Here is a 15,768-nt window from a genome sequence, read left to right on the forward strand (position 1 = left end):
AGTGTTCTTATATTTCCAGATGTATTTCCAATTTAAAATATTACTTAAATATTACTTTTAAGCAATTTTGCAGCTAGGCTTGGTAAGCGTCAGCACTGGCTGGTGATGGGGCAGGTGTTTTTCGAATAGCCGGCACTTTGAGCCATGCTGTTACTACCATCTCTTTCAATGCTGCCTATCGATAGGTTTTTCAACTAGTCCACGTCTTCTACTTGCGGTTTTTTCGTTTTGTAAAATAAAAATGACGCTATAATATTGTGTTAAGCATGCAATTATCAGAGGCGCACTAAGTAAAATAAGTCAATAAGTTTACCTGTAGGTGTAAAGTACAAGCCGCCTGATGTGGATCACCGGTCAGTTTGTTTTTCTACTGCTGGTGGCACTTGTTGCCGCAAAAACGAAAACTTCGGCTGTGCAGGATGACATCGCGGAGTATAAGGACTTCAAGAAGCTGCTGCGCACCAAGAACAATGTCCTTGCGCTCTATATAACCAGTGCGAAGGCTGCTGCTGCCGAGCTAAAGGTATTCCGGGAGGCGGCGGAGGCGGTACGTGGAACTGGGACGATGTTGCTGCTGGATTGCGGCCAGCAGGATCGCAAGAAACTTTGCAAGAAGCTGAAGGTCTCGCCAGAGCCTTACGCCATTAAGCACTACAAGGATGGCGACTTCCACAAGGACTATGACCGGCAGCTGACTGTCAGCTCCATGATCACTTTCATGCGTGATCCCTCTGGCGATTTGCCCTGGGAGGAAGATCCAGCCGGCAAAGATGTCCTGCACTTTAGCGACGCCGCTTCCTTCACAAAACACCTACGCAAGGACATCCGGCCCATGCTTGTCATGTTCTATGTTCCCTGGTGCGGCTTCTGCAAGAAAATGAAGCCGGATTACGGAAAAGCGGCCACGGAGCTGAAGACCAAGGGCGGGTATATTCTGGCGGCAATGAATGTGGAGCGACAAGAAAACGCTCCTATACGCAAAATGTTCAACATAACAGGTAAGATAAAAACATCTTGCTTATAAAATTTTAAATTAAACGATACCTTTGAAGGTTTTCCCACCCTGATTTATTTTGAAAATGGCAAACTGCGCTTTACTTACGAGGGAGAGAACAATAAGGATGCTTTAATATCTTTCATGCTCAACCCAAATGCTAAGCCAACGCCAAAGCCCAAGGAACCAGAATGGTCGGCGGACACCAACTCGGAAATTGTTCATCTCACGTCGCAGGGTTTTGAGCCTGCTCTGAAGGACGAGAAGTCCGCCTTGGTCATGTTCTATGCGCCCTGGTGCGGACACTGTAAGCGCATGAAGCCTGAATACGAAAAGGCAGCTCTGGAAATGAAGCAGAAAAAGATTCCCGGACTTTTGGCCGCATTGGATGCAACGAAGGAGCCGTCAATCGCAGAGAAATACAAAGTCAAGGGCTATCCAACTGTTAAGTTTTTCACGAATGGCGTCTTTAAGTTTGAAGTAAATGTACGCGAAGCATCGAAAATTGTCGAATTTATGCGAAATCCCAAGGAGCCTCCACCGCCTCCGCCGCCCGAGAAGAGTTGGGAGGAGGAGGAAGACAGCAAAGAAGTTATATTTCTGGATGATGACAACTTCAGTTCGACGCTGAAGAGAAAAAAGCATGCGCTAGTTATGTTCTATGCTCCCTGTAAGTTCATCCGTTTGATTGTTGAATATATATAAAATACTTACCGTCTTTAGGGTGTGGACACTGTAAGCACACAAAACCTGAGTTTACAGCGGCTGCCACGGCCTTACAGGATGATCCTCGGATAGCGTTTGTTGCCATCGACTGCACAAAGCTTGCCGCACTCTGCGCAAAGTACAATGTTCGCGGATATCCCACCATTATGTACTTCTCTTACCTCAAAACCAAGCTGGATTACAACGGCGGACGCACCAGCAAGGACTTTATCGCCTATATGAACAATCCGCCGAGCTCAGCGGACCGTACAGAGCTGTGATACGCTTGTTGCCAAGTGTAACGATGCTTTTCCCTCACCACTTTGCAATCTCACTTCTTGTATTACCTTAAACTGTATTCGTTCCATTCAACTTTAATGTCGTCTAGACTATCGAATATTTTATAGAATGTATGCGCATTTTGTAAGTATATAGCATACTAATAAATTACGTTAAAACTGATAGTATAATTTCATTTACAATACGCTAATGCCTTTACTGAAATAATAAAATACTATTGAAGTTATTAAACTATTAAAATAATATATCATCCCCTTAATTAATTCAATTTGATTTGTATACAGCCTACAATAAGAATAGCTGAAGTTTTGGTGAGATAATTTTAAAAGTAATTCAAGATAATGCCTTGTCAATTATTTGATAAGCACAAGCTATGGGAAACGCAGAGCATGTTTATTTGTTATGAACCAAGCATAATTGACTTGCCTATCCGGTGTAGATAATGTTATGCATGAATGAAAATTATAGCCGTAATAGTTATGCAAGACATTTCTTTTTAGTAGACTTCAGTCTGTGGGTCTATTTCCATTTCTTTTATTGTACAATTAATTTCAATAATTTCTATTTGCGTTTAAAACAATTTCTAAACTTAAAATAGTTTGTTTTGGCTATATAGCTAATGTAGATATATATTTATTTCAAAATTTCTTATCAAAGTGGCACTCACATTAAGAGCAAAACTTCCAGCTATTGCACATTTGCTCTGATGTTCAATGGTTTAGATTTATCTCGCCTGAATTGATTTTAAAGCCGAAGGAAGGGATGAACATAAGATGGAACTGGGCGATTGCATAGTTGGATACGTGGCTGTATTGGGCAGGAAGGTCTCATGGGAGCGGGAGCAGCCAGGTATATAATGGTAAATGACTTAGCGACCGGCTTCGGGTTTACTATCAACCTTGCGCCGGCTTAAACTGCCCAGCCAACTGCCGCGTTGCTCATTAGCCGTATATTCGTCATTGATAAGCGCGAATCCGTGAAACATGTCCTTCATCTTAATGGCCCGTGAGCAGGCATAGTTTTTGGTGGCCACATACATCTTGGTGAGGAACTCGGGCATTTGTTTCTGAGTAACCCAGGACTTAATATTCTGCGGTATGGGTATGCCCGGATCGTCAAAGTACGTTAGGACAAAGTGGAGGCCTGGCTCATGAAAACTGCGAAAGGGCTTGATGACCATCAGACTCCAATAGTCAGTGACGCGAACTTTTCCAGACAACGCCGGATAGCTGTTGTGCGTGGCTCCACGGTTGCAAATAAATATCAGCTTCTTGTTGTCATCCTTAATGTAGCGGCGACAATAGACATAGTCGCGATTGGCGAACAGTCGTGGCCACTGCATCTCCCAGTATATCAGATGCGAATTGCTGCCCTGGACGGGATCCTCGCTGATGAGTTCAAGTCTCAGGGCCGTGTCGTCCCACTGGCGGCGATAGTCCAAATCCGTTTGAACGTGGAGAAAATCGTCGGCTGTTATGTCGTCGAATCGAGCATAAACCTGCAATCCAAAGCGCGACATTAAAATACGTTTTACAAAACATTACTGAGAAGGCCAATTACCTTGTATGAGTATAAGGAGGACCGCTCCTGCCGCCGCCAAATGCTAAACTCGTTTTTGCTAAAGTACGGCTCCCATTTGTGGTCGTCCTGGGCCTGAATGCGTACCGTTCCGGCCGGTGCATTGCGCACGTCCAGATCCAAAGGTCGCAGACAATTGCTGATGCTGGATTCCGCATCCGTCTCCGCCTCTTTGCTGGTGGACGGCTTGGATTGGCCTTTTCTGCAGCGCTGGTTGCCCAGCTGACAAAAGCAGTATTTCATCTTCTTGGCCTGACAGCGGTCACACAGCTGATTGTTGGGCAGAGCGTTGATGAACTCAATATCCCTGCGGCACAGATCAAAATTGGATAAGGCCAAGCGCTCCTTGTTCCAATCAAAGCCATCGCTACCCAGGCGCTTGATATTAAGCCCGACGAGACCCACTGCACTCATCACCATTCCCCGGAGTGGGGGCTGCAGCTCCCGGCGGTAGTAGGCGCGCCATAGCTGCTTCAAACCCTGGGTTCCATACACCGACTGATAGAAACTGAACAATTGCTGAATACGGCGCGAGCGCTGGGCGAAGATTGACTCGCATTGGTAGCTCCAGGCGCGCAGAGTTTCCCGGGACTGGTTCTTGATGGCCAGAACAAATCGATTGAACAGCATGCCGGCTAATTCAATTTGTCCGTCGGCCGCCCGCTTGCATAACACCCTACTCAAAAGTGCGGCGACTTTGTTAATGCTCCTTCGCTATTACTGTGCGCCTACACACTTGACACATTTGTCGCCACAAAACTTGGGGAATTTAGTACTTCTAGCCAGGACACACTCGATCGGTTTGACAGAAGCCTTACTGCACGAGAGCTGGGTTAGGTTCTGGCCGGGATTATCATGTTTGACTGATTAGAAAAAAAAACGTGCAACTTGCAATTTGTCTGCTGCTTCTGTTGTTATTCCGCTGTTGTTGTTCCTGTTGTTGTGCCGTTACAGGCAGCAGTGTTAGAAAATTGCGTACCGCCTGCTGAGAGGTGACAGCTACGATCAGTGATCACACTTTTCTGGAACACTGAAATACAATTAAAATATGTTAAATTCAAACTATTATTTACAGTATAACAATTTTTGTTGTAAAACTGGCGAACTGTGCCATAATTTATATTAAAATTATTTAGATTTCAGTCTCTAAAAACTGACACTGCGAATAAATTTACTTGACATGCTGTCTTTTACCTAGTTATTTCGAATTATTTGTTTTAGTCGTTGGAATTTCTGACAAAAAACTTTCCGAGTATTTCAATAATTATTATCCATTTTTAACCATATTTGTAAATTTGTTTTCCACTTTTTTACTTGCCCAGCCCACTGTAAATGTCCTTTGCCGTTAGCCAACACTACACTTGGGAAACTCGTGGTTGCGGCCGCATTGTTTTTGTTGCGCAGATTTTGATTCGATTTGATGTGTGAAACTGCCGTTGAGCCTGGAAGCAGCCTAAGAGTACCCAGGCAGGATGTCCATGCGGCGCCAGCGCATCAAGGCTCCGGCCAACCTGTCGCTTATCAAACGCAAGCCACGCAGGGAGGAGCTCCCAACGACGAAAAAGGAGGATGAGGAGGAGGAGGTGGTGGCAGCAGCGGTTGAGTCCCCGCCCGTTGCATCGACCCCTGCTGCGGAAATGGAACTAGAGGCTGATGCAATCGCCTTCAAAATGCCCGCAAGCTCGGCTGGACAACTGGAAGAGGTATTCCACTCCGACATCGAGGACAATGTCATTCAGATGGATTTGCAGAAGACCACCAATGGCTTCCCTATGTCGCCCAGCAAGGCTCAAGCCCGCCAGCGTGTGCGACCCACTCCGGTATTTGGCCAGCGGCGTAACAGTTTTGTAGGCTCACCAATGGCCAGTGATTATGAGGGCGACTATCAGTCGCCAGCCACGCCCACGCGGCGAGAACGCTACTTTAGCGGGTCTTCGTCAGGAACTCCTCTGCAGCAGCAGGTGCACTCTCCTATGCCTTCATCCCCATATAAATACCTCCCGCCTGCCAGTCCGGGCATGGGACGCATTCGCACCGAATCCACCTGCTCCACCTATTCCGAAGGAGGCAGCAAGCAGAGAAAAGGCGATGATAAGTCTCAAAATCAAGGAGGACAGCGGTTAAATGCCCGGCGAGATTTTGAAACGCGGTTTAATAAGGGTGTGCCCGACAAGTCCACGTTCAAGATGATGGACATGATCTTCTATAATCCGGAAAACAATCCCATGGTACCCAAACAGTCGGTTACGACCATTAAGGATGAGTCTGGTGGCGATGATTCTAAGCCCTCAATCAGTCAGCTACTGGAGCCCAAGGGAGAGTCCACATCCGCTATGTTAGTGCCCCAGCTAAAGCTTGATGCCAATGGCGAGATGATCATTGATGAAAAAACATTGGAAATCGAAACCACGGCCGAGGTGGAGGCCCGCAAGGTGCTAGCCAACTCATCTTTAATCCTAATGGACGAGACTACGGGTGCGCCTCATAGATAATATATAAATATTGAATATTTAACGACTTGATTTTTACTTTGCAGGTGATAATGGATTCTACAAACGACACAAGCGCACGCCATACTGGACGTCCGATGAGACCGTCCGTTTCTATCGTAGCCTGCAGATCATCGGGACGGACTTCTCGTTAATGTGCCAAATGTTTCCATCGCGTTCGCGTCGAGATCTCAAGCTGAAGTACAAAAAGGAAGAGCGAACCAATGCGCAGCTGATTAAAAAGGCGCTGCTCTACCCTAAGGCCTTTAACATTCAAGAGCTCAAGGATCAACTGGAAGCGGAGAATCGCGAACGGGAAGAGAATGAACGCCAGTGGAGGGAAATCGCACGAGCTCTTCCGACAAACCCAAAAAAGGTATATCATTTATTTTATATTTTAAACTCCATTACATTTGTAATACCTTTATAGCGTTCGAGAATACAGCAGCAAAGCAAGGCATCACGCGCCCTGAACGATGGCGATGTTGTCTACGAAAACGAACACGTAACGAGTACAAAGCTCGCCAAGCAAGCCTGGGCCAAGAGGCGAAAGGAGTTGAATACCGACGAGAACGACGGGAGTGGGCCTGCGAAAAGAAAGCCCAAGGCTAAGCGACGGTCTCCCAAGGTTCCAGTTCCAGCGACAACGCAGAGTCAGTCGGATTTGGCTGCCATTAAGCAGGAAAAAACGATCAAAACAGAACAAATAGGAAGTCATTTGCCATCGGGGGGAGAACTGCAGGCTGAGCTTAATGGACTTCTGATGGATGATCCGGTGGAATTTGAAGTAGATGTAAACAAGCCACGTGATAAAACTATGATCAATATGGATGATGGTACCCTAAGCTATGTAAGCGACGTCGAGCCCGCAACTGAGACACCCAATCGAAAGGCAGAAACATATTTAATAAACTTTATGGACGACCAAGATCATGGTCATGAAGTTATAACGCCGGATGAACCCATTCCGCCGCCCACTACCGAACCGGATATCGAACAAATTCTCGCCGAGCTCGCGGAAGGATCTTTGGCTCTCGTCTCGTCCTTGGATCCAGAGCACGAGGACCGTGTGCTCAACGAAATCTACATGCTGGACAAAAATACGGGCGAGTTGTGCGAAACGCCGCTGAAAATACCAGAGCATATTGTTCAATGCATAATGAATGTTATGCAGCTAGAGGACTAATAACATTTTATATTTATATCCTAAGAGTATTTGTTAAAAGTTATAATTTATTAAAGCATTTCGCTAGATATATTTACAATTATATTTCTGTTCATTGCGATTTTCAAGTAAAATGCGAATGTGGGTCAGTCAGATTTTGTTATTGTAATTAATAAAATATTGAGTAAGATAACATAATCATTTGAGTATTAAAAGTGTTTGGTAATATGTGTCTACTCAACACAGTGACGTTTTGATTACTAACATTAAAAAAAATTGTATTAAATCAAAGAAAGCGAGCTACAGATTTGATTTAGACAATTTTAATAAATTTAGGCAGTTTCAATATTTTTTGAATTTACATTCACTTCAGAGTTGTCGCTCTTTAAAATTATTCTTCGCTTCTCAGCACTTATATTTAGCCGCAGGGTTTTATAACACTGAACTTCTGACAGCTGTTGTTGTTGCCTCGGCTGTGGTAGCAATTTAATACAATTTAACCAATTTAGCCACAAACGATGGCCCAAGTTCCCTCGGCAATCGTCTCGCACAAGCGCCAGGTGTGCAGCCTGTACAAGCGGGCTCTGCGCAACCTGGAGGCGTGGTATGACCGACGGTAAGTGCATACTCCGCTGAATTGCCAAAGATTATATAATGAGCAAGTGCATCCTGAATGTTTTTTAATGCTCGCCAGCGATGCCTACCGCTACCGCGCTGTGCAGCTGCGTGCTCGCTTCGACGAGAACGCTTCCAAGGATCTGGGCGAGGGCATCCGACTCCTGGCCTGTGGACAAAGGGAGCTCTTCGAGACGAAGCATTTCCAGCCCCGAAACTGTAAACAAACGGAACTTGGACATATGGCATGTGTTTCTAACGTGTTATCATTGTAGTTGCCAACAGTGCCGGTGGCTGTGCCTTCGAACGAGAGGTGATTCCCCCCGACTGGGTGCTGGACTACTGGCATCCCCTGGAGAAGGCCCAGTATCCCGAGTACTTTGCCAAGCGGGAACAGCGCAAGAAGGAGTTCGTGACCTGGTGGGAGAAGCAGTACGGCAAGCCCGACCCCAAGGACCTGGGACATCACTAATCTAAGAGTACCGTAGTCAAATCACATCCAATTTTTGTCTTCAAAAGTAAATCTATTGGAACTCAAAGTATGTGCTATATGAATGTGTTGTACTGGAATGCAGCCGATCTCCCTTTCCCAAAATCTTTGCATCGCCTAAGACAATAGGCTCAAACAGTAGGCATTACAATAATAGTGAACTCAGTTGGTTAGGCTTCCCAGATTAGATACACGTTACATTTCAAATTACAATCTTGTGATGTACAAGGTGAGTACATAGAATTGGAAAAAAAGTGGTTTATAAACTAGCATTAACAAAGTTAACAAAATGTTTTATTTTCTTGAAAAAAGAAAAGAGATATATGCAAATTGTTAGCCAGGAAACCAGCAATCAGCTTTGGGTACATCTCAAATTAAAATAAAAGGCTGGGGATATATATCGATGACCAACAGGATACAAAACTTGGAAAGGACCGTTCGACTGCAACTCCTTTGTACTTAGTGTATTTCATTTAATATATATGAGTGCAAATGAAGGGTGGCTCGTGCTTGCGAAGTTCGAGGCTGTGAGGGCTTGTGGGATGTCCATCGTGACCTTGGCTTGAGGTCCTGCCGTTCAGTTCAGCTCGTTGGGGTCTAAGCGCGGGCGCTTTTTGCTGTTGGTACCGTTGCCGTTGGGCGTGGAGCTGTTGCCGTTGCCATTTCCCGATTCCCCGCCGTGCTCACGCTTCCGCTGAAGCGTCTTTTTGTCCCACTGCTGAGTGAGGTAGCGCAGCAGGACACATCGCTTGTCCATCACAATCAGCTGTTCAGAATGCTCATCCTCGGTGGGCAGGTAGACGGAGGCCCGTTTCTGTGAGGTTCGAATCCCGTGTTCGTTGCTCAAGTGTGTGAAATTGCTTGAATCGTGACTGGGCAGGCCCTTGATAAAGTCTCTTACGGACATTCTGCTCTTAGGTTGCTGCGAAGTACGAAGTGTTAGGCATTTGAAATTAGCTCGAAATAACTGTACTTGTACGTACCTTTAACCGTTGTTGATCTATCAATATTTCGAGAGAACAATCTTTTTGTTTGATGTTTATTTTTGTGCAGCAATGCATACAAATTTGTTTTGTGCTCGAGATTTTTGTTTTGTTACGGGTGGTGAAATCAGTGTTGTAAAATGCACGATGCGCCTACCAACACTGCAACGGTGGAACTATTCGAATACCTAAATTGAAAATCTTTTTTTTTGTTCAAAACGTTAAAAATACTACAAATTTTGTACCGTGCTTTTCTGAAATTTCTTAACTTAAAGAAAACACATTAATTTTTTTTTACCAACAGAATAGAATAGCTTTCCTAAATATAAGTTTCTGACCAAAAAAATTTTATCTAGGATTATTTTTTGAGTATACTGACTTAATACAGTCTTGTGGTTAAACCATTTTATTAGGTTGTATAAAAATACATCAATTTTGATTTTCTCAACTACGGTTATGACGATTGCCGTCCCCGCGACGCACCACATCCTTGTACTCATCCATGCGTCTCATGCGGTCTATATACTCGGGATCATCCTGCTCCGCTTGCAGCTCCTCAACAGCCTTCTCCTCGTCCTCCTGCTCGTTGGGATCACGGGCGGCCGCGATGGCCTGTGCTTGATTCATCTTGGCTACCTTTTCCTCGTCGGGAAAGATTCCCTCGTCGACGCGCTGCTGGTAGAACTCATCCACAGTCATAATGGGCAAACTGGGATATCCCAAGCCAAACACCGCCTTCTGGGTGGCATTACGTGTTATGATGAAGGGCTGCAAGGGCTTTGGTTTAGCGGCCTGCTGATGATAATGGTGATGCCCTGGTCCGTGACTGTGACCATGACCGCGGGAGGTGGACGATGCAGAAGACAGATTTTGATTGGATGGACGGAACGAATCCACTTCGTTGGCTTCGCCACCAGCCAATCGGGCAAGGCGCATCTGGGCCAGCTGCTTCATTACGCCCAACGATTCCAATTCCTGCTTGGAGTCTATTATGCTCTTGTCCAAATACTTGAGGAAAAACACGCGTTTATCCTCATCGTCGGCCGTTTTGTTCTTGATTGCATCGCGCATTCTGGCCATGTACTCGTCAATCTCCTTCATCCGGCGATACTGGGCTATTTTGTCGTTTCTATTGAAGGCAGCCTCCACCAGTTCGCGCTGCTCGCTTTTTTCCGCCTGGCTATCCGTCTTAGCCACCTGAGATTTGGGCGCTGCACAGAGATCATATTCCTGGCAGCGCTGCAGGTGGTCCTTGAAGTAAATCTCGCCCAGTTCCAAGGAGTGTGTGCTATTGGGACTGTTGATCTTGGTGGTCAGCTTGCCCAAGAAGTAGGGGAGCAGCATGAAGGGCAGCGATTCCGTGGACACCTCGTCGATCAACTCGTTGGCACTAAACATGCTAACTTGGTTCACAATGACCGTGGCTTGCTCGAAAAGGCCCATTGCTGTCTTTACTTTGTTCTAAGCGTTGCGAAAGAGATGTAATTGAAAAAAAAGAGATGATTGTTTTGGTTTTAAAGATGCTAAATATTACACACCTGAAATTCACTGCCATTGAAGGGCAGATCGGTACTTTCTAGCTCGTCGAATGAGTTCCAGCCCTTTAAAAATATTTCCGACAGCTTTTGGTCCTCTCCGCCAGCGGTATTACCCTCAGCCATTTAGCGATTTGAATATAGTTAATGGGTATTTTCAATAATAATGTTGCGAAAATTAATTGCAAAATGCCGACGCCGAACAGCTGTTTACTAATTGAAGGGATGCAAAATACCAGATAAACCAGGGCTGGCTTATAAATGTTCTTTATTACCAATTTCTGGTTATATAAACTAAATAAGTCGTTATATTTAAAAATATGTAGCAAATATTTTGTAAAACAATTATGGTGAAACTATAAAACCCCATTTAAGATGTTAAACACACCCTAATTTCAGTCCCTTTTATATTGTTGTTAATTGTTATTATAAATTTCTCTGAAACGAATAATATCCGAATTTAGCAAAAATCCTTTATTAAACCATTAAAAAGTCTAAGGATCTAGCAAAAAATTTGTTTCTGGTTTAAAGTGTCTGTAGGAGTAAATGTAATCCGAGGGAATTAGCCCTTGAGCGTGGACTCGAGTTCATTGTTCGCCAGCAGTTCCTTGATAATGTCCAGTCCGCCGATAAGTTCACCCTTGACGTAAACCTGGGGATATGTGGGCCAGTCAGAGTAGGTCTTAAGGCCCTGGCGCACTTCCTCGTCGCCGAGAATGTCAAATGTCTCGTACGGCAAGCTGTAGAGGGATATTTACGTTTATAAACGGGAAGATAATATAACTGATCGGTTTCCCTACTTTGTTTCATTTACAATGCCGATGAGCTGCTTGGAGAATCCGCAACGCGGTCCATTTCGGTCGCCCTTCATGAAGATCATGAGTGGAGCCGTATTGATCAGGGCCTTCAGACGTTCCTCCAGCGTTTGTCCTGTTGCCGCCGCGCTGCTGGCGCTTTCGGCCAACTTTTTGGATTTGGCGCTTATGGCGGCAATGTCCACACCATCGACGCGGTCTACCGCGGAGCCCTTGGCGAAGAAAATTACTGTGGGCACGGCCTCGATCTGGTGATATCGCAAATGAACTTAGTGTCTCCGTTAGATTTTCACAAGGAAAACGAGCTTACCTGATGTTTCATGGAAATCTCTGGAAATTGTTCAGCGTTTAAGCTAATGAACTGCAGTTTTTCGCCAGTAATCTTGGCCAGCTCCTCCAGCGCGTCATTAACCTGACCACATTGCTCTGCCCAGTCGGCGGCGAATAGCGCCACGGTCGTCTTGTCCGCATTAATGTACTTCTGGTACTCTTCGGCAGCCGACACGTTCACCACGGGCATGTTTTCTTTGAATTATTTAATTAAATTTGCTGGAAAAGCAAAATTTATAAAAAGCAGACCGAATTATCAGCTGTGGAATAGAGTTGCTACTATGCGTGAAAAAGTCGGTGCTGGAGTTGCCACTAGTCGTGTAGAAATCAGTGCTGGTAGCTATAAAATAAAAAGCTATAAGTCGCTAAGCATATAATAAGGTAACCTTTCTTTAAATATCGAAACTAGTAATTACAATATTTCTAGCTTTTATCAGTTATTTTAGAAGTTAAATCACGTATGCTTTGAAAATAAGTTCTTTATACAAAGCTTGACTTTCTGTTGTCATTTTCAGTGTAGTGTTGCGATACAGGGCTGTTAGACGAAATTTGGGGAAATCGTCGTTTCAATTTCTGGCAGCACCGAACGGCAACACGTGCGGTCGTGCCGTAGCGTATTCAATATACACAGCTCACTTATTTTTCGCAACTAAAAGTTGAAATAGACAGAGCATGGTGACGCGCAAGAAGCCAGTTAAGCGCAACGCCGAGGCGGCCGAAATCCAGGTCGAAGAGCAGGAGGAGGCGACCCAGCCGAAGGTGGCCAAGGAGCTGATGGTGGTTGCCCAGGAGGTGAAAATCATTCGTGGCCTCGCCTGCAACGATGTGGTGAAGCGAAATCGCCAGATCCACATTCTTCGCAAGTGGTTCAAGGCGCGGGCCGGTAGCTCCTTCCCCTTCAACGAGGACGACTTCATGCGCATCTGGAAGGGATTGTACTACACCATGTGGATGTCGGACAAGCCGCTGGTGCAAGAGGAGCTGGCCGAGCAGTTGGCCCAGATGGTGGACAGCTTCGGCGGCAATACGGCCTGCAGTCTGGCCTACTTTAGTGCGTTTATGCGCACAATGTGCCAGGAGTACTTTGGCATTGACCAGTGGCGAATGGACAAGTTTCTGATGCTCACTCGCCGCATGGTCCGATATCTACTGAGACTGCTCAAACAGAACAACTGGGAGTCGGACCTCATCGCCGCCTTTAACAGCAGCATGCAGCTATCCGTGCTGTCGGAGCAACCAAAAAGTCGCGGCATGACCATGCATTACCTAGATGTTTTCTTCGAGGAGCTGGCCAAGGCGGCAGATGGTGAGATCACCGCTGCTCAAGTCAATCTGTTCTTGCGTCCGTTTGTCACCTACATTGCTACACAACGCGATGCTAAGCTGGTGGCCCAGTGCCGCACAAGGGTGCTCTATCATCTGCTATACCAGAGCGACTTGGGACGAGAGTACAGCGAAAAGTACAATGCCTGGAAGCTGATGGGCTTCCCCACCGCCTCTATTGATGACATCGAGAAACTAGATTCTGGATTTGACGAGGAGGATGACGAGGGCAACGCCGAGGAGGAGCAGCCACGGGCCACATCTTTGGATCCTCGAGCGGGCAACGTTGATGTTCACATGCCGGAGCTGCCGCTCAACGCTGACTGCGTTTTGGATGAGCTGCAGACGCAGCTACGCACCAACGATTTTAACAGCAAGAGACGCAAGGGACTGCGCAAACTTATCCAGATCTTTGAGACTTACAAGGGAGGGGAGTTCCCACTGGGTGTGAGGACAATGCCAAAAGTGGAGGGACAAACTCTGTCGGAAATGGTGGAGCAAAAAGTGACTGCCTTAGATAAGATGGAGGACGAGGTCTTTGCAACTGGAAGAAAACTGAAGAAACTCAACAAATCCAAGCGCAAACGGCTACTTCAGTCCATAAACTTTGAGGAGGTGGACGAGCACAATTACGACGAGGTTATTAGCAAGGCCCTGCCTCCTGAGCTGCAGAAGAAGGTGAATCACAATGCAAAGGTGCGTTCCAGCATAAACGACGCCTGGGTAGTAGAAAAGGTCAAAGATGCCGATTCTACGGCGGCCAAGCCCAATTCGAAGAAACCAAAAAAGGAAGAATCGCCGGAGCCGAATAACGATGACCAGACGAAGCTGAAGAAGAAAAGCCAGCTTAAGCCCAAGAAGGACCACTCTAAGCCCAAGAAAGAGGAGCAACTGACTTCCAAGGCACAGAAGGAAGAAGCCGTAAAGCCCAAGAAAGTGGACCACCCTAAGCCCAAGGAGGAGCAATCCAAGCCGAAAACAGTGGAGCCGCCCACGCCCACAGCCAAGGAGGAGGGGCAGTCTAAGGCCAAGCCGACACCAAAAACGAAGGTTGCCGGTAATGATGATGATGCCACGGCCTCTACTCCGCAACAAGCTAACGGCTGGGATGCCCCTTTAGAGCCCGGTGAGCAGGACATCTTTGTTCCCTCTCGAAAACTGCAACTGAAGCAGGCCAACAGTAAGCTGCAGAGGTCCACACCCAAGCAGCCTGCGCCTATACAGTTTGCAACTCCACAAACGGGCAGTGCCAAGCGTGTGCGGATCGTGACCAAGAGCAACTGCATCTACCCCAAGAGCGATTATTACCGCCAGCTGAAGCTGTCTCCGCAGGTGCCCTACGACGCGGATCGCTTGCCCGGCAAGAGTGCCCTTAAGCCACACGTGTTACCGGGACCGATTCATCCGAACTTCAAGGCCAAGCGCCTGTTCAACGACACTCTGTGACAATGCTAGTGACTGGGATCGGGACAGGATGAGGTGAATTAATTTGGACTTGGTCTGATGGACGACGAAGAGGGGAGCGCCTCACATCATCCTACTTCCTGACATGGCTTTGGAGATTAAGATAACACATCCACAATAGGCATGTCTTATGCTGGTTTTATAACGCGTCTATACATACAAGAAAGCTTCCATGCTATATTTTGCTATTTTAAAATGTTAAAGCCCCTTTGTTTAGTTCGGAGTGCATGGTTACTATGCTTAAATCTTTCAATTTTCCGAAATAGTTGAAATTTGTCGAGCATTGTGCGATTCTTTGACTAAACAATATCGAAGGTTTATTAATTTCTACTCAAATAAGATCCGCATAAGACATGAACTAAATGTAATCCCCTAATCTTTTAGTAGTTACAATTACGACTATTACTATTGCTTGTAGGCCATTTTATGTTCAAGCTATCCTCTGATCTGAGTTGATATTGAAATAAAAGCAAACGTAGTATATGTAAAATTAAATACGAATCACAAAGCTTAAATGTCATTATTTGCTGGGCAGATGAATCCAATCCACTCCTCAAAATCCAGCTCATTGCTCTGAGCTTAGTCGGTTCCACTCAAAGCTACTTGTTTGACTCACTCAGAACTGCGCTTGAGTCTCGAGATTGCAGTTTACATTCTGTAAACATTCACTCCGATGGTATTTGAGCTTAATGGACTGCATTTAAGGGAGGAATATGCAACTAAGAGAGTTGAATCCACTCACTCAAAGAAGATACTCGGTTGAGCCAAAAACTATTTGACTGAGACTGAGAATGAGTTCGAAAAGGTGCAGAAATAATGATCAAATGTTAAGTTGAGTGCCTCTTTAGTTGCACTTATTGATGCTTTAAGGTGCAGTAGTACAATTAATATAACAATTTAACGTGCCAGAGATGGAATCATATTAAATACCTCAAAGATTTTCTTAAAAATTTCCATTTTTGCTCCTAATTGTCACTTAATT

At 45.6% G+C, this 15,768-nt stretch overlaps 8 protein-coding genes across 9 annotated transcripts; 4 read left to right on the forward strand and 4 right to left on the reverse strand.

Annotated features, from left to right (window-relative positions):
* The first annotated feature begins 136 nt into the window (after positions 1 to 136).
* LOC6541967 (protein disulfide-isomerase A5) lies at positions 137 to 2,161 on the forward strand. Its single transcript, XM_001969594.3, has 3 exons — positions 137 to 998; positions 1,053 to 1,664; positions 1,718 to 2,161. Exons 1-3 carry the CDS (start codon positions 341 to 343, stop codon positions 1,978 to 1,980), a joined length of 1,533 nt encoding a protein of 510 aa, XP_001969630.1. The 5' UTR covers positions 137 to 340; the 3' UTR covers positions 1,981 to 2,161.
* A 315-nt stretch (positions 2,162 to 2,476) lies between these two features.
* On the reverse strand, positions 2,477 to 4,694 carry LOC6542010 (stAR-related lipid transfer protein 7, mitochondrial). Its single transcript, XM_026978992.1, has 2 exons — positions 3,560 to 4,694; positions 2,477 to 3,497 (listed from the first exon to the last, which is right to left on the reverse strand). Exons 1-2 carry the CDS (start codon positions 4,205 to 4,207, stop codon positions 2,868 to 2,870), a joined length of 1,278 nt encoding a protein of 425 aa, XP_026834793.1. The 5' UTR covers positions 4,208 to 4,694; the 3' UTR covers positions 2,477 to 2,867.
* Positions 4,695 to 4,823: 129 nt separating this feature from the next.
* On the forward strand, positions 4,824 to 7,334 carry LOC6542580 (transcription factor TFIIIB component B''). Its single transcript, XM_001969596.3, has 3 exons — positions 4,824 to 6,052; positions 6,114 to 6,442; positions 6,497 to 7,334. The coding sequence occupies exons 1-3, from the start codon at positions 5,050 to 5,052 to the stop codon at positions 7,250 to 7,252; spliced, it is 2,088 nt and encodes a 695-aa protein (XP_001969632.1). The 5' UTR covers positions 4,824 to 5,049; the 3' UTR covers positions 7,253 to 7,334.
* A 252-nt stretch (positions 7,335 to 7,586) lies between these two features.
* LOC6541146 (NADH dehydrogenase [ubiquinone] 1 beta subcomplex subunit 9) lies at positions 7,587 to 8,388 on the forward strand. The gene is made up of 3 exons (XM_001969597.3): positions 7,587 to 7,847; positions 7,926 to 8,065; positions 8,122 to 8,388. Exons 1-3 carry the CDS (start codon positions 7,750 to 7,752, stop codon positions 8,316 to 8,318), a joined length of 435 nt encoding a protein of 144 aa, XP_001969633.1. The 5' UTR covers positions 7,587 to 7,749; the 3' UTR covers positions 8,319 to 8,388.
* A 118-nt stretch (positions 8,389 to 8,506) lies between these two features.
* LOC6541156 (DET1- and DDB1-associated protein 1) lies at positions 8,507 to 9,500 on the reverse strand. Its single transcript, XM_026979203.1, has 2 exons — positions 9,320 to 9,500; positions 8,507 to 9,258 (listed from the first exon to the last, which is right to left on the reverse strand). The coding sequence occupies exons 1-2, from the start codon at positions 9,395 to 9,397 to the stop codon at positions 8,914 to 8,916; spliced, it is 423 nt and encodes a 140-aa protein (XP_026835004.1). The 5' UTR covers positions 9,398 to 9,500; the 3' UTR covers positions 8,507 to 8,913.
* Positions 9,501 to 9,709: 209 nt separating this feature from the next.
* LOC6541871 (immunoglobulin-binding protein 1) lies at positions 9,710 to 11,089 on the reverse strand. Its single transcript, XM_001969599.3, has 2 exons — positions 10,858 to 11,089; positions 9,710 to 10,780 (listed from the first exon to the last, which is right to left on the reverse strand). Exons 1-2 carry the CDS (start codon positions 10,978 to 10,980, stop codon positions 9,764 to 9,766), a joined length of 1,140 nt encoding a protein of 379 aa, XP_001969635.1. The 5' UTR covers positions 10,981 to 11,089; the 3' UTR covers positions 9,710 to 9,763.
* A 218-nt stretch (positions 11,090 to 11,307) lies between these two features.
* Positions 11,308 to 12,314, reverse strand: LOC6541820 (glutaredoxin 3). Its single transcript, XM_001969600.3, has 3 exons — positions 11,980 to 12,314; positions 11,655 to 11,917; positions 11,308 to 11,594 (listed from the first exon to the last, which is right to left on the reverse strand). Exons 1-3 carry the CDS (start codon positions 12,187 to 12,189, stop codon positions 11,417 to 11,419), a joined length of 651 nt encoding a protein of 216 aa, XP_001969636.1. The 5' UTR covers positions 12,190 to 12,314; the 3' UTR covers positions 11,308 to 11,416.
* Positions 12,308 to 15,287, forward strand: LOC6542695 (ribosomal RNA processing protein 1 homolog). 2 transcript variants are annotated; one of them, XM_001969601.3, is made up of 2 exons: positions 12,308 to 12,380; positions 12,515 to 15,287. In XM_001969601.3, exon 2 carries the CDS (start codon positions 12,672 to 12,674, stop codon positions 14,766 to 14,768), a length of 2,097 nt encoding a protein of 698 aa, XP_001969637.1. In that variant the 5' UTR covers positions 12,308 to 12,380; positions 12,515 to 12,671; the 3' UTR covers positions 14,769 to 15,287. The 2 variants fall into 2 exon arrangements, with proteins under 2 accessions (XP_001969637.1, XP_026834524.1); XM_026978723.1 differs by having other exon boundaries at positions 12,360 to 12,457.
* The last annotated feature ends 481 nt before the right edge of the window (positions 15,288 to 15,768 follow it).

Source organism: Drosophila erecta, unplaced genomic scaffold (assembly GCF_003286155.1).
Source record: "Drosophila erecta strain 14021-0224.00,06,07 unplaced genomic scaffold, DereRS2 tig00000055-arrow-pilon, whole genome shotgun sequence".
NCBI classification, from domain to species: Eukaryota; Metazoa; Arthropoda; class Insecta; order Diptera; family Drosophilidae; genus Drosophila; species Drosophila erecta.

Excerpts from the sequence above, each read along its gene's own strand:
- LOC6541967 (XM_001969594.3), top strand. The coding sequence starts at position 341 with ATGTGGATCACCGGTCAGTTTGTTTTTCTACTGCTGGTGGCACTTGTT. Across the intron at positions 999-1,052 it reads CAAAATGTTCAACATAACAG|GTTTTCCCACCCTGATTTAT; the intron begins GTAAGATAAAAA and ends ATACCTTTGAAG. Across the intron at positions 1,665-1,717 it reads AGTTATGTTCTATGCTCCCT|GGTGTGGACACTGTAAGCAC; the intron begins GTAAGTTCATCC and ends TACCGTCTTTAG.
- LOC6542010 (XM_026978992.1), bottom strand. The coding sequence starts at position 4,207 with ATGCTGTTCAATCGATTTGTTCTGGCCATCAAGAACCAGTCCCGGGAA. Across the intron at positions 3,498-3,559 it reads CCTCCTTATACTCATACAAG|GTTTATGCTCGATTCGACGA; the intron begins GTAATTGGCCTT and ends TTTGGATTGCAG.
- LOC6542580 (XM_001969596.3), top strand. The coding sequence starts at position 5,050 with ATGTCCATGCGGCGCCAGCGCATCAAGGCTCCGGCCAACCTGTCGCTT. Across the intron at positions 6,053-6,113 it reads CCTAATGGACGAGACTACGG|GTGATAATGGATTCTACAAA; the intron begins GTGCGCCTCATA and ends TTTACTTTGCAG. Across the intron at positions 6,443-6,496 it reads TTCCGACAAACCCAAAAAAG|CGTTCGAGAATACAGCAGCA; the intron begins GTATATCATTTA and ends ATACCTTTATAG.
- LOC6541146 (XM_001969597.3), top strand. The coding sequence starts at position 7,750 with ATGGCCCAAGTTCCCTCGGCAATCGTCTCGCACAAGCGCCAGGTGTGC. Across the intron at positions 7,848-7,925 it reads GAGGCGTGGTATGACCGACG|CGATGCCTACCGCTACCGCG; the intron begins GTAAGTGCATAC and ends AATGCTCGCCAG. Across the intron at positions 8,066-8,121 it reads GCATTTCCAGCCCCGAAACT|TTGCCAACAGTGCCGGTGGC; the intron begins GTAAACAAACGG and ends TTATCATTGTAG.
- LOC6541156 (XM_026979203.1), bottom strand. The coding sequence starts at position 9,397 with ATGCATTGCTGCACAAAAATAAACATCAAACAAAAAGATTGTTCTCTC. Across the intron at positions 9,259-9,319 it reads TAGATCAACAACGGTTAAAG|CAACCTAAGAGCAGAATGTC; the intron begins GTACGTACAAGT and ends CGTACTTCGCAG.
- LOC6541871 (XM_001969599.3), bottom strand. The coding sequence starts at position 10,980 with ATGGCTGAGGGTAATACCGCTGGCGGAGAGGACCAAAAGCTGTCGGAA. Across the intron at positions 10,781-10,857 it reads TCAATGGCAGTGAATTTCAG|AACAAAGTAAAGACAGCAAT; the intron begins GTGTGTAATATT and ends CGCAACGCTTAG.
- LOC6541820 (XM_001969600.3), bottom strand. The coding sequence starts at position 12,189 with ATGCCCGTGGTGAACGTGTCGGCTGCCGAAGAGTACCAGAAGTACATT. Across the intron at positions 11,918-11,979 it reads AGATTTCCATGAAACATCAG|ATCGAGGCCGTGCCCACAGT; the intron begins GTAAGCTCGTTT and ends CGATATCACCAG. Across the intron at positions 11,595-11,654 it reads GGCATTGTAAATGAAACAAA|CTTGCCGTACGAGACATTTG; the intron begins GTAGGGAAACCG and ends ATCCCTCTACAG.
- LOC6542695 (XM_001969601.3), top strand. The coding sequence starts at position 12,672 with ATGGTGACGCGCAAGAAGCCAGTTAAGCGCAACGCCGAGGCGGCCGAA.